At 50.4% G+C, this 13378-nt stretch overlaps 1 protein-coding gene and 1 long non-coding RNA gene across 3 annotated transcripts in view; one reads left to right on the top strand and one right to left on the bottom strand.

Annotated features, from left to right (window-relative positions):
* The window catches only part of MRPS18A (mitochondrial ribosomal protein S18A), a 19015-nt gene extending 5637 nt beyond the window's left edge, over positions 1-13378 (bottom strand). Inside the window, exons 1-3 of one of the 2 annotated variants that reach the window (XM_002714439.5) lie at positions 12083-13378; positions 3563-3594; positions 428-535 (exon numbers count right to left, since the gene is read on the bottom strand). In XM_002714439.5, the coding sequence (XP_002714485.4) occupies positions 428-535; positions 3563-3594; positions 12083-12365 (423 nt within the window). In that variant the 5' untranslated portion in view covers positions 12366-13378. The remainder of the gene's footprint in view (positions 1-427; positions 536-3562; positions 3595-12082) is intronic. The other variant, XM_070074079.1, reaches the window with a different exon arrangement.
* On the top strand, positions 9364-12495 carry LOC138849660 (uncharacterized). The gene is made up of 2 exons (XR_011388674.1): positions 9364-11955; positions 12058-12495. It is a non-coding gene; the product is annotated as an uncharacterized lncRNA (long non-coding RNA).

The following is a 13378-nucleotide window of genomic DNA, read 5'->3' as shown; positions in this document are numbered from 1 at the left end:
CCAAGAGCCCATTCCACTGCATCCTCATTACAAAAGGAGGAAGGCCAAACCCAGAGCAGGATTCCAGCCCCACGGGAACACATCCCCCGCAGGCTGGGTTACAGGGCTCCGGGGGTCTGAAGCGTAACCAGACCATGAACTCAATTAGTGGCTCTCAACCCTGGCTACGCATGAGAATCACGGGAGAGCTTTAAAAAACTGCAAGCCCCACCCCTAGAGACAGACTCCGTGGGTCTCGGGGTGGAGCCTGGGCATCATTATTTTTTAAAGCTCCCCAGGTGATTCTAATGTGCAGTCAAAAATCAAGGGCCACTGGCCAAAATGTCATCTTTGGGCGGCTCCGTGAGGTGCCACCAAAGCTCCTCAAATTAAGGAGGACTCTGCCCTCCGAGCCACACAGAGCTGACTGCTTCTCTCACAGACTCACCTCATAGGTGTACTTGTGCTTCAAGTTCCAGCGGCAGATAGGGCACTGGCCAGAGGGGTTAGGGGGATTTGGACTCTCCTTGGGAGTCCCTGTGATGCGGCCTTCAATCTAAGAGGCAGAGACAGAGAGTCAGCTTGAGGGACAGGGCAGGAGGAGCCACTTGTCTTCGAGCAAATGATGGGAATGCTGGTCAAGGTTTATCTCCAGGGAAACTCGGCAGAGCTATCAGGTCAGTCTACCTGAACGGGGGGGTTTGTTCTACAGCTGCACACTGGGCCTCGGGTAGCCCCAGGCTTGTGTTCTGGCTTGCAGGGGTAGTGGAAGGAACCATCTGAACTTACTGCTGGTGGCAAGGGGAGGAAGGAGTTTGCTGAATCAATTGAATGCTACCTTTCCTTCATCAGAAAAGCCAAAAACACAAGTCATTATGCTCCCTGCAAGGCACCCACCACCCCACCCACAACTCCGGGAAAAATTCACACACATACAAGGTAAAAGGTTTCATAAGCAGACATTTAGCCGAGCGGTTAAGATGCTCATGTCCCGAAACAGAGTGCCCAGGGCTGATGCCAGCTTTAGCTCCTGACTCCAGCTTCCTGCTAAGGCTAACTCTGGGAGGCAATGGTGATGGCCCATGTAACAGTTCCTGCCACCCACGTGGGAGATCTGGGTGGAGTTCCTGGCTCCTGGCCTTGGCCCCAGCCCAGCCCTGGTTATTGTGGGCATTTGGGAAGTAAACCAGAGGACAGGAGCTCTCCATTTGACTTGTCTCTCAAATACATTTAAATAAATAAGAAGTTTCAAATGGTGCAGGCTCCCCCACCATCCTACATGTCCACTTTTCTAGTTTTCTCTTATAGATCTTTTTTTTTTTTTTTTTTTTTTTAAGATTTACTTGTTTGAAAGGCAGAGCTATAGAGGCAGAGGCAGAGGGAGACAGCGAGAGAGGTCTTCCATCCGCTGGTTCAATCCCCAAATGGCTGTAATGACTGGAGCTGGGCCGATCTGAAGCCAGGAGCCAGGAGCTTCTTCCGTGTCTCCCACATGGGTGCAGGGGCCCAAGCATTTGGGCCATCTTCTACTGCATTCCCAGGCCAAAGCAGAGAGCGGGATTAGAAATGAAACAGTCAGGTCTTGAACTGGTGCCCATATGGGATGCTGCACTGCAGGCGGCGGCTTTACCGCTTACGCCACAGCGCCAGCCCCTCTTACAGATCTACATGTATGCCAGTGAGACTCAACCAGAGGTAACAGTGCTCCCACGGGGACACTTGGCAGTATCTGATAATGTTTTTGAAGGTCAAGGCTGGGGTTGGAGGTGCTGCTGGCATTTAGCAGGGATGCTGACCATCCTACAATGCACAGGAAAGTCCCCCCAACAGGGAATTATGTACCTGAAATCCTACAGTGCCAAGGCTGAGGAACCCAGGGCTGCAGCTAGATGAGCAGATCCCTGTGTGCACTACTGCTTCTTCTGTCTTTTTTATTTTTAAACACAGATGGGAGGAAATGTTCTCCTCGCTTTTAGCATCTTTGATGCCATCTTCCAAATCCTGTTGAGGCCACGTGTGGAATGACCTTCCCATTGCTGTTGTATCCTGTGACACGGCCTTGGGATTACCAAGTGCAATAAACCTGATCACCTGGGTGTCGGCTCCAATTGCAAAAGGGGTTTGGAACGCCTGTGGACTGAGGCTGTGGATCACGGGCGGCTGCGACAGGTCTGAGAAGCTTTGGGAGGGAAGCAGCACTGTCGTCTCGTTGGGGAGAACTGGCAAAGGGAAAGGGCCCCAAGTACTACGTGGCCAGGCAGGGCACGGCTGCGCGTTCTGCCTCGGCAGACACAGCTATGCTGGAGTCAGAGTCGGAGGAGTTGTGGGTTAAGTAAGAGACACCCGCGGGTCTGTGGTAGGTCTTCGGGGTTACAGGGAGCCTGGGGGAGAATGCTGGTGTGTACTGACCCCCACTATATGCTTGGCTCTGTGCGAACAATGCAGAGACACCATTTCACCCACCCACCCCCCCCCCCCCCCCCCCCGGTAAGACAGGCGTCTGACCTAATTTGACAGAGGAGAGAGTGATACAAAAGGTCAGCCATGGCTGTGTCTCTCTAGGCACGGGGGGCCCCCCTTTGCCCCCACGGGTTCTCAGAGGGTCACACCGTCTCCATGTTCACCCCACAACAGCAGATCCACGCCCCGTTTGACAAGCCTGATATATCACTCCTCTCTAGAGTGGAGTTTATAGAGGTGAATGATTGTTTTGGCTTTGAATTAGAGATTGAAAAAAGGTGTCTTAAGGTGATGGGGATCCCTTAAAATGACAAGGGGTCTGGGGCTAAGCAGCGGAGGCTGAGGGAATGCTCTGGGGAAGACTCGGACTCATCCTGGGGTAAGACTGCTGTGAGGAGGGCTGCGCGTGGCTGGTTACCAGCAGGGTTAAATCCTTGGTTGACATGGAAGTTACAGAGGCTTCTGGGAGCTCTGTGGAGTGGCTGAGGATTTCTTGGAGGCATGGAAGGCCATGTGAAAACAACATTGTCTTTTAAGGATTATAGGATAATCTAGGCCCCGTGACTCTCCAAGGAAGGGAGGTGCGATGGGCCCAGGGAGGTCAAGGGGGCGAGGGTGCACGAATTGTTCCAGCTTTCTTACGGACAGACAAGCCAGGGCGCCAGTTAGCGAGGCCAGGGCCCAGAGAATGTCACCTTTTAAATGCATCACTTAAGGAGCAGCTTAGTCAGTCCAGGCAGAAAAGACAGGAACTGAGGCCCAGGTTCCTGGCCCTGGGTCAGCTTGACTCTGGTTCTCCAGGCCTGCTACACTGCCTTAGTTTCCCCTTTGGTAACTGACTGATCACCTGCCAAAGAACCTATCTACAAAGGCCTCTGAGACTTTATCATACAAAAGGTCACTTTAATCAAATAACAGATACCTCAGCCGGGGCACGGTGACTGTTCCTTATTAACCGCACTACAGTACAGTTTGGAAGAGTAGACAGTGGGATTTACAGTCACCAAGGGAGATGACCCCAGAGCCAGGAGTCCAGTTTGGGCTTCCCTCCTGCCCTCATAGGAACAGCCACACAGTTCCAAGCACTAAAAAGGTTCTAAGTGGCCAACTCGATGATACTCACTATAGTTGTCTTCCCTTCCTGGATCTCCACCACTGCAGAGATAAAGGGGAAAAATTAGGTCAGCCATTTAATAAGAACACGAAGTTTCAAATAACAGCTCAAATTCTACACACGAGAAAAAAAGAAGCCTTCAGTCTGTACTCTCTCACGGTCCCCATCTGGGACAGACAGTGGGCAGGGCTCACCCCTGTGTGCCAAGGCCTACGCCCTTAAGGCTGGATGGAGGCAAGCCCAAGATTCCTGGGTAGTATCATTTCTCTGGGATTAGGGATCTCCACATCATCTCTGCCTTTTTTTCTTTCTTTCTTCTTTTTTTTAAATTTTTTTTTTTTAATGGAGAGATGGAGAGACAGAGAGACAGAGAGAGAGAGAGAGAGAGAGAGAGAGAGAGAGGTTTTCTATCTGCAGGTTCACTTCCCAAATGGCCACAATGGCCGGAGCTGAGCTGATCAGGAGTCAGGAGCCAGGATTCAGAGCTGCTTCTGGGTCTCTCATGCAGGTACAAGGGCCCAAGGACTTGGGGCCATCCTCTACTTCTTTCCTAGACCATAGCAGAGAGCTGGATTGGAAGTGGAGCAGTTGGGACTTGAACCAACACCCATATGGGATGCCGACACTGCAGGCGGCGGCTTTACCTGCTATGTCACAGTGTCAGTCTCACTATCTCTGCCTTTCAAAAAATATATATATTTTTTTAATTTCATAGTCAAAGAGACAGAAAGAGAGGGACTCCATTAGCTGGTTCACTCCCCAAATGCACACAACAGCTGGTGCTGGGTCAAGCTGAAGCCAGGACCCCAGAACTCAATCTGGATCTCTACATGGGTGGCAGAGAACTAAATACTTGATCCATCAACTGCTGCCTCTCAGATCACACATTAGCAGGAGGCTAGACTCAGAAGTGGAGGCTTGGATTCAAGCCCAGAGACTTGGACATGGGTGTCACAAGTGGCATCTTAACTGAGGGGCGCCATTCACCGCTCCCCCAGCCCCCATTTCTGCCCCTCCAAGCTGAGATTCCTCTTGTTCTATCCAGAGGAGCTGGCAAGATCCTTCCTCACCACAGTTAGCAATAATTACCCAAGAGCTGGTGTTGCAAAGGTATCTAAAAGACCTCCAAAAGTACCCACTATGTGTATCCCCTCACAAAGAGAATCAGGTAAAAATGGTTTGTGACTCTGAAGAGGCAGGGCACGGAGCTAACACTGTTCCAGCGGCTCCATGGTAATGAAACAAGTTCACCTCTAAGTATGTCTGAGGGTCTCATGTTAAATGTGCATGAAGCAGTGGTGCGAGTTAAATCTGCTTCTCCTCCTGCAAGGATCTCGATATCTACACCGCAGGTGGGTGCCGGAAGAGGTGGGAATCAGGAACCTGCATGCAGCTGGATCCAGGCTAACCGCAAAGGGAGCACCGCCACACCAAACAGAGGGGCCGCTCCACTCTGCCTGTGTAGGCCTCCAGCAGTCAAAAGGGAGCCTGAGTGCGATGCACACCTGCCAGGGCATCCACACTCCCCAGCCTCCTTAACAGGCAGGAAGGACGACAACTCGAATAATCAAAGGAAGAGACAAGTGAAGAGCCCACATTTGGCTCATAAAATTAACTACAAAGCTCTTGGAGATTCTCCCTTGTTCTCTGTTTCTTCAGAAAGAGAGAAGGCACAGCTGTTAGCACAGGCTCTGGGACATGGCAAATGCTCACAAAGCGACAACTAACATTTTTAAGGAGCAAAATACTTGTCACCATCCTCTTGTGGCTGCTAATTACTGTAAAGGAAAACATGGGTCTACAGAGCGAGGTAGCAAACTGCTCTCAAAATACTAAAGCCACATTCTAACAGCTGCATGGGTACCACAATTTACTTCTATTCCACTCTGGCCCAGGCAAGAAGTAGTACAGATCAGAAAGAGCCTAAGATTCTCTTTTTATTTGTTTGTTTTAAAGACTTATTTTATTTATTTGAAAGGCACAGTTATAGAGAGAGGGAGAGACAGAGAAGGAGAGACTGATATCTTCCACCTGCTGGTTCAACTCCCCAAATGGCTGCAGAGGCTGGGGCTGGGCCAGGCCAAAGCCAAGAGCTAGGAGATTCATCTGGGTCTCCCACGTGGGTGTAGGGGCCCAAGCACTTGGGCCATTATCTACTGCTTTCCCAGGTGTATTAGCAGGGAGCTGGATCGGACGTGGAACAGCCAGGACTTGAACCAGTGCCCATATGGAATGTCGGCATCACAAGCAGCTTTACTCACTATGCCACAATGCCAGCCCCAAGCTTAAGATTCTTAACTTTCAAAGCCCAGTGTAGGGCAGGCATCATGGTGTGGCAGGTAAAGCTGCTGCCTGCATCCCATATGGGCACCGGTCCGAGTCCTGGCTATTCCACTTTCAATCCAGCTCCCTGCTAACATGCCAGGGAAGACAGGCCCAAGTGCTTAGGCCCCTGCATCCATGTGGGAGACCTGTATGAAGCACCTGACTCCTGGCTTTGGCCTGGCCCAGCCCTGGCCACTGCAGCCATTGGGAAGTGAACCAGTAGTTGGAAGATCTCAATCTCTCTGTAACTCTGCCTTTCAAGTAAATAAATAAATAAATAAATCTTAATTCCCCCCCCCCCCCCAAAAAAAGAAAGTCCAGTGAAAGCTATGACCCCACCTCCCCGGCCCAGGGAAAGTCCGTAAGCACGGACATAGTAAGACACAGATTTCAAGGGGCTCACAGTCCCCCCAGGCTCTCTACCCGTGGAACAGTAATAGTGGTTCTCTCAGTGGTGGCAGCTGGTGCTTTTACTTTCTTCTGTAAGTTTCTAAAATCAACATGTATTGTTTTTCAAATAAACAATAAAAAGAGAAGGGCATGTTAGAAAGCAATTCTAACCCAACCAGAGGCCCGCAGCAGCATCTGTGCTCACTGAGCTCTGTGACTGACACCTAATTGGACACAGGCTGCCTGGAACTGTTCCCCATTTGTTTTCTGAGCAGGTCATTCATGAAGACTCATTACCGCAAAAGAGCCGACCGGAGAGCTGCTCCGTGTCCAACTGCAGACAAAGGAGTGACAATGGCCAGAGGACACTGCAGTCACTAATTAATTCAAAGTCCAAGTAGGCCTCTTGGAGTAAAAGCAAATGCGTCACTCCACACACGGTTCTACCGAACAGAGACCAACCAAGAACGGGATGTGGGTGCGACTCAACCTGGCCCGCAGTCTGAACGCCAGCGCAGCTGCCAACGGAAGGTCACTGCCGTGAGTCAATCTGCAGAAAATCTGCAAAACCCAACCCAAGCGAGGGCCCTGGGGCAACCAAACCTGAGCAATGGTGGTGGTGGGGTAGTGGGTGGGTTCCCTGAGACTCCCCGTGCAAACAAAGACACACATTCTGGTGCCCCTGGAGTCAGCACGAGAACAATGCCCGAAACACCAAGGGGATAAACATGTGGTTCCCTACAGTGGAGGCACTCGGGTCCTAACCATGAGGTAAACAAGCCTAACAAAACACACATCACTCCCGGCAAAGAACCAAACCCTGAAGTCATCCCACTGGTCCCTGGAAAAGAGATCAAAGCCCATGGCAAGCCCCACTATTCGCAAGCTCTTCCCACAGCGGCTCTGAGCCAGTGAATCATCTTACTAGAAGCCAGTGGATCAAACAACGGGCAGATGCTTATCTAACACAGACAATTTGTCAAACCAGAAGGGACGACCTGGGAACTCACAGGAGCCCGAGATTGATCAGGGTGGAGTTTTAGCAGGGGCAGAAGGCTCGGCTGGAGCCTAGAGAGGTCCTCAGTAGATTTTAAGCCTCTGGAAAGAGGAGATAGGAATCAAAAACAGTATTGATTTTCAGCGTGCATAGAAAAACATGTCAAAACTAAACAAAACCTGAGATCCATTTTGTCCCTGGCCGCCTCTCCACTGAGGAGAAGTGGGGGTGGCTAAGAAAAGTGGGACTGAGAGATTTAGGCACTAACAGAAAACTTGTTCAGAAAAAAATGAAATCACCCTGATGTTCTGAGATGTGGTGGTATCAACAAAATTAAAGACAGCAATGAAGCATTTCCTATACAGGAACCAAGTGCCAAAATCTGTCAAGACAAGCACTTCTACACAACAAGCAATCTTACCCCGAATGGGGAAAGGCATTTTCTGAGTACCCAAGGAGCACACAGCCCTGCCCACCTCCTGTGGAGACTTACAATAGAACAGCAGCACACAGTCTTTGTCCTAGAGGAGGAAAGGGAACTAACCTAAGTATGGGAACTTCACTGTAATAAAGTCCATGCCTCGTAAAAAGGTCCTCAGAGTACTTCAGCCACTACTCACCCAGGATGGAGTCCAAGACAGCTGACTGGAGCAAACGGCATTGTGGTGAAACTGCACTGAATGCAAAAACCCTTGATGGCCACACAAAGACGTGGGGAGCTTCAGCCATTTAAGACCCAACTGCCAATGAACGACGAGTGCAGGGCACTGAAGCAGGAAATGGCCAAAGAAATCAAGGTCCCTACTGGAAAGGACCTGTGGATACCAAGCCCCAAGCCGATGGCTAGAAGGGCCAGGGAGTGGAGTGCCGTGTCTGTGCTGTGTGCCCTCATGCCTAGCCACCGACAGCTTTTCTCAAACACCTTCCTGCTCCAAGAACCGCTTCCTTCAGTTCAACTTCATATTAATGTTTTCTGGTTCCCTGACTGCCTCTCCTTCCTTTTCTCTTGGACCCCTGAACTAGTGTCCCTGAATGGGCTAGCACTGTGGCACAGCACATTAAGCTGCTTGTACTGGAGGATGGCTCGAGTCCCTAATGCTCCTCTTCCAATCTAGCTTCCTGCTAATGCACCTGAGGGGCAGCAGGTGCTGGCCCAAGTACCTGAGTTCCTACCACCCATGTGGGAGACCTGGATGGAATTCCAGGCTCCTGGCTTTGGCCTGGTCCAGCCCCAGCTGTTGCAGGCATTTGAGGAGTAAACCGGTAGATGGAAGATCTCCCCCTCTCACTTCCTGTCTCTCCCTTTATTTCATCACTCTGACTTTCAAATAAATAAATCACTTTTATTAAAACAAGCTTTTCATTACAGGACTTCCTGCACTGCCAGGGATATCTGTGTCTGAAGTGCTAGGTCCTCCAGAAAGCCCCTAGCTAACTGAAGGAGACAAAGCAAATTCTCTTTGGCTTTTACTTGTTTCAGTGGACTCTGCTATGATAGTCTGAGATCATATGTTAAGTCATATGATCATGTGTTTATTCTTCCTTCATAAGGGTTCTGAGCGCGATAAGGCAGGAGTGAGTTCTAACACAAACTTTCCATAGCCTGGCAGTGCCAACTAGAAAGGCATTAAATGGGCTTTGGCTTTCAGGAGAGGAGGGCCCAACAGGGAGGCCCGGCCATGAAGGAGAAGGAAGAGTGTTGGCTTCACCTCCAACTCCGGGCTGCGTAACGCAGGGCAAGGTGCTGAATCCCATCTGTAAAGACGAGGACAGCTGGCACCCACCTTGACAGAGTTAGGATGAAAGGCTAAAGAAACGTGTGTGGAAAACCCAGCAGGTGATTCGCACATGGGCACTCAGTAAATCACAATTTCCATTTCTGTCCCCTCCGTTTTGCTTCTCCCACTGTCTTTTCTGGCTTGTGTCAGACTTTAGAGCAGACCGTCTTGACTGCAGCAGGACTGACGTTTTAGCCAGATGGTTCTGTGCTGCAGGGCGCTCTCCTGTGCACTGTCAGAGGCCTGGCATCGCTGGCACCTAGCCACCAGATGCCAGTTATGACAACCAAACAGTGTCTCTGGACATTGCCACAGGTTTCCTGGGGGTGGCAAAAGCGCTGGTGGAGAACCACCGCTTTAGACCAGAAGGCCTGGACAGTGCCACAGGGCTTTTCCAACGTGTCTAGCAGGTTTTCCAGTTTGCACTGCAAAGGCCCCCATTAAAGAAAAAGCAGACTGAAGGTCTTCACAGAGGAGTACTGGTGTGCTCAGTCCTCATAAACTCTAAAATTATTTTTGAAAAGTAGGTTGCGCCGGTGCCGCGGCTCACTTGGCTAATCCTCCACCTTGCGGCGCCAGCACACGGGGTTCTAGTCCCGGTCGGGGCGCCAGATTCTGTCCCGGTTGCCCCTCTTCCAGGCCAGCTCTCTGCTGTGGCCAGGGAGTGCAGTGGAGGATGGCCCAAGTGCTTGGGCCCTGCACCCCATGGGAGACCAGGAGAAGTACTTGGCTCCTGCCTTCGGATCAGCGCGATGTGCCGGCCGCAGTGCACTGGCTGCAGTGGCCATTGGAGGGTGAACCAACGGCAAAGGAAGACCTTTCTCTCTGTCTCTCTCTCTCACTGTCCACTCTGCCTGCCCCCCCCCCCCCCAAAAAGTAGGTTGCTTGAACGAAAGATGGCTCAAGTGGTTGGGCCCGTGCCACCACATGGAGTAGTGACCAGTAGGTGAAAGCATTCACACACTCTCTGTCCCTCTCCCTCTCTTTGCGACTTTACTTTTCAAATAAAATCAATCTTCATGGAAAAAAAAAAAAGGCAAGAAAAGTAGAATGCTTGAGTATTTTCAGTAAGAGAACTGGATTCATCCCCACAACTTTCAATTCTACGTGTATATTTGGGTGTCAAATACACTGGCTGGGATCAACTAGGATGAACTGTAAGTACAATACTTCATGCCTTACGGAGAATGGATAGACTATAATAGGAAAGGCTTTTTTTTTTCCACTTTAGGCTTTAAAGATGTGATTCTCAAGGATACAGAATAAGGCAGTGCCTTCACGTATCACACTGATCTAATACTTGGCTTTTGGTCTGACAGTGAGTAAGACAAAAGAGCTACCAATCTAAATATTAAAGGAGAAGAGGACTTCAGAAACTCAGTTGATTATAAAGTCCATCATTTCACAAACTTGCCAACTAAAAAAAAATTATTTAAATCTACCCTCAAATATTCCTGTCAAGGAACCATTCCTTGTCTTTCTTCTAGGAACATGGCAAAGAACCATTTCAACTTTGATTTTCATAAAGGAGTTGACAATTGCAGCTATTACAGTTTAAGACTTAGTAGGTTCCCTCAAGGATCTCATGGACACCCACTTACCAAGCGGCATGGGAACAGGTGTCTTTCTTTACTAATAGATTAGTCTACCTAACATGAACCAGGCAGTATCTGGACTTTTCCTAGCAAATATTTCCTCTTCCTTTCACAGCTAAATTCTTCAAACATATCTGCTATTTGCATTTTTCATCAACAATCATTTTCAAAAATTAATTTACTTATTTTATTTGAAAGGCAGAGACACATGGAGCAAAAGAGAGAGCGCTCATTCTCTGCTTCATTCCCTAAATGCCTGCAACAACCAGGGCTGGGACAGGCTGAAGCCAGAAGCTGGGAGCTCAATTTTGGTCTCCCATGGGGGGGGGGGGCAGGGACCCAAGTACTTGAGGCATCACCTGCTGCCTGCCAGGTGCGCATTAGCAGGAAGCTGAGATCAGCAGCGGATCTGGGACTGGAACCCAGGCACTAAGCCAGGTCTCATCCAGCAAGTTAACTGTCAGGCCAAACTCCACCCCAACTCACTCTTTGATTTCGACAGACTGGATTCCTTGTTTGAAAGCAAAAAGGACAGCCCTCTTCTGAGACAAATGCCACAGTCCATTCATTGAGCTATTCCTTTGGGGCCTTTCTGCTCCCGCTGACAATGATTGCTCTCCTCTACTCTGCAGACCGATATTATGCTAGAACCTTCGAAAAGACATACCACTCACCCTCTCCCGCTTCCAGCGGGACCCAAAGGCAAGCCATGTCCTGAAAGGCCTTTCCACACTCCGCCAGATTCTATCCTTTGCTAAGCCCGATCCAGACACATCCTCTTTATGAAAATTTCCAACCGCGTTTGCCGTTTCCGGTAACGGAACCTCCCAGCTAAGCTGCGATTGTTGGAATGTACACATTTCATCTCGTTATAGAGCTGACGCTTCTCAAGAAAGGGCTGTTTTCTCTTTCTCCAGCACCCCACTCCCAGCGGAAGCACGGACGGTCGAATCAGGCTACTTTTCCAGATCTAAGGTGAACGGAAGGCGGCACAACCACCCAGCATTTGCCTCTGTCTCGGCTGTCCGCCTCTCACGGAGACCAGCGGCCTGGGCAGAAAAACCTGGCAGCAGCACGTTTCCAAGACAAACTGGAAAGGGAGGTTCCCTCCCTCAAGGCTCAGGAGTTCTTAAATGGAGGCCGAGGAGAGTCCAGGAAGGAGAATTAATATGCAAAGCCCTAGAGAACACTTTTCTGAACCTTGGGATGGGCTTCTCTCCGTCTCCTCCTCTGCCTCGCGAGGACACCTTAACAGGCGGCAGGAGCTCGAGATAACAGCACCGAGGTCCGGAAGGGGTTTTTTAAGCATCCCCGAGGGTCAGTGCCTCCCAAGTTTCAGAACCCAGCGAAGCAAAGGGGAAGGACGGGCGCACCGGGGCTGGCCAAAGTATTCTCACCGCTTTTTCTCCTCAATTTCAGGAGGCCCCTGGGACCTGGGACTCACCTTCTCTGAACCCGCGAGCTGGAAGCCGAGACCAGCTGGTCGCGGCAGGACCCGCCAGGAGTCCTCTCAGTAGCCGCCCGCAGCCGGACAACAGCCCGCTGAAGGCCGCCATCTTGAAAACCAACCCTGACCTCTGGTGCACTTCCGCTTCCGGAACGGCGCGCGCGCAGCCGCAGTGGTGCGGCGGAAGCGGCGGGGCGCGGGCTTCGCGCAGGTTAAAGCTGTGCGTTGATTCTGTCGTCTGTCCTGTTCGGGACGGGAGGCCGCTGTGTCCAGCCTGCATTTTGTTCTGTGGTCCTCGGCGAGGTCTTCTTAGCTCCTAGTTGCCGGTTTCCGCAGTCGCCGAGGTTGCTTTTGTTCCCAGAAAGGCTTTCTTAGTATTTAAAGCTTATTTAAAGCTTTTTTTCTGCAAATTAGCTGTGGATTTTCAGCTTTTGTGACTGGGCTAGGCCTGTATGGGAGATGTTGAAATGACGAACTCTGGCTGTGTGTGTGTGTGTATCAGGCAGACGTAGGGTAGAATGAACACGTCCTTCCTAACCCCCCATACACTTATTTTTGTTTCTTTTAAATTTATTTCAGAGGCAGAGTGAGAGACAACTCCCACCTTCTGGTTCATTCCCCAGTGCCCAGAACAGTTGGGGATGGAGCAGGCTGAATCTAGGAGCCAGGAATTCAATCCAGTATTTTTTTTTTAAGATTATTTATTTATTTGAAAGAGTTACAGAGAGGCAGAGAGAGGTGTGTGTGTGTGGGGGTCTTCCATCCACTGGTCCACTCCCCAAATGGCTGCAACGGCCAGAGCTGTGCCGATCTGAAGACAGGAGCCAGGAGATTCTTTCAGGTCTCCTATGGGAGTTCAGGGGCCCAAGGACTTGAGCCATCTTCTACTGCTTCCCCAGGCCACAGCAGAGAGCTGGATTGGAAGAGGAGCATCCAGGACTCGAACTGGCACCCATATGGGATGTCAGCACTGCAGGCAGTGGCTTTATCCGCTACGCCACAGCGCCAGCCCCTTCAATTCAGTTCTTCCACGTGGGCTGCAAGAAACCAATTGCTTGACCCATCAGGGCTGCCTCCCATGATCTGGATTAGCAGAAAGCTGCACTCAGGAGCCTCACCTGGGCTCCAAACCCAGGCACTGTGGTATGAGATGCAGGTGCTCTGTGTCCTAACTGCTAGGCAGAATGCCTGCCCCTAAGCTTTGATTTTCATCTGTAGACTTCTTTACAGCTCCAGGGCTTTTGTACAGGCTATGTCTTCTGCTTGCTTTTTTTTTTTTTTTAATTTATTTAC

Source organism: Oryctolagus cuniculus, chromosome 5, assembly GCF_964237555.1.
Source record: "Oryctolagus cuniculus chromosome 5, mOryCun1.1, whole genome shotgun sequence".
NCBI classification, from domain to species: Eukaryota; Metazoa; Chordata; class Mammalia; order Lagomorpha; family Leporidae; genus Oryctolagus; species Oryctolagus cuniculus.
The sequence above is the reverse complement of the archived record's forward strand: the minus strand, read 5'-3'. Positions and strand labels throughout refer to the sequence as shown.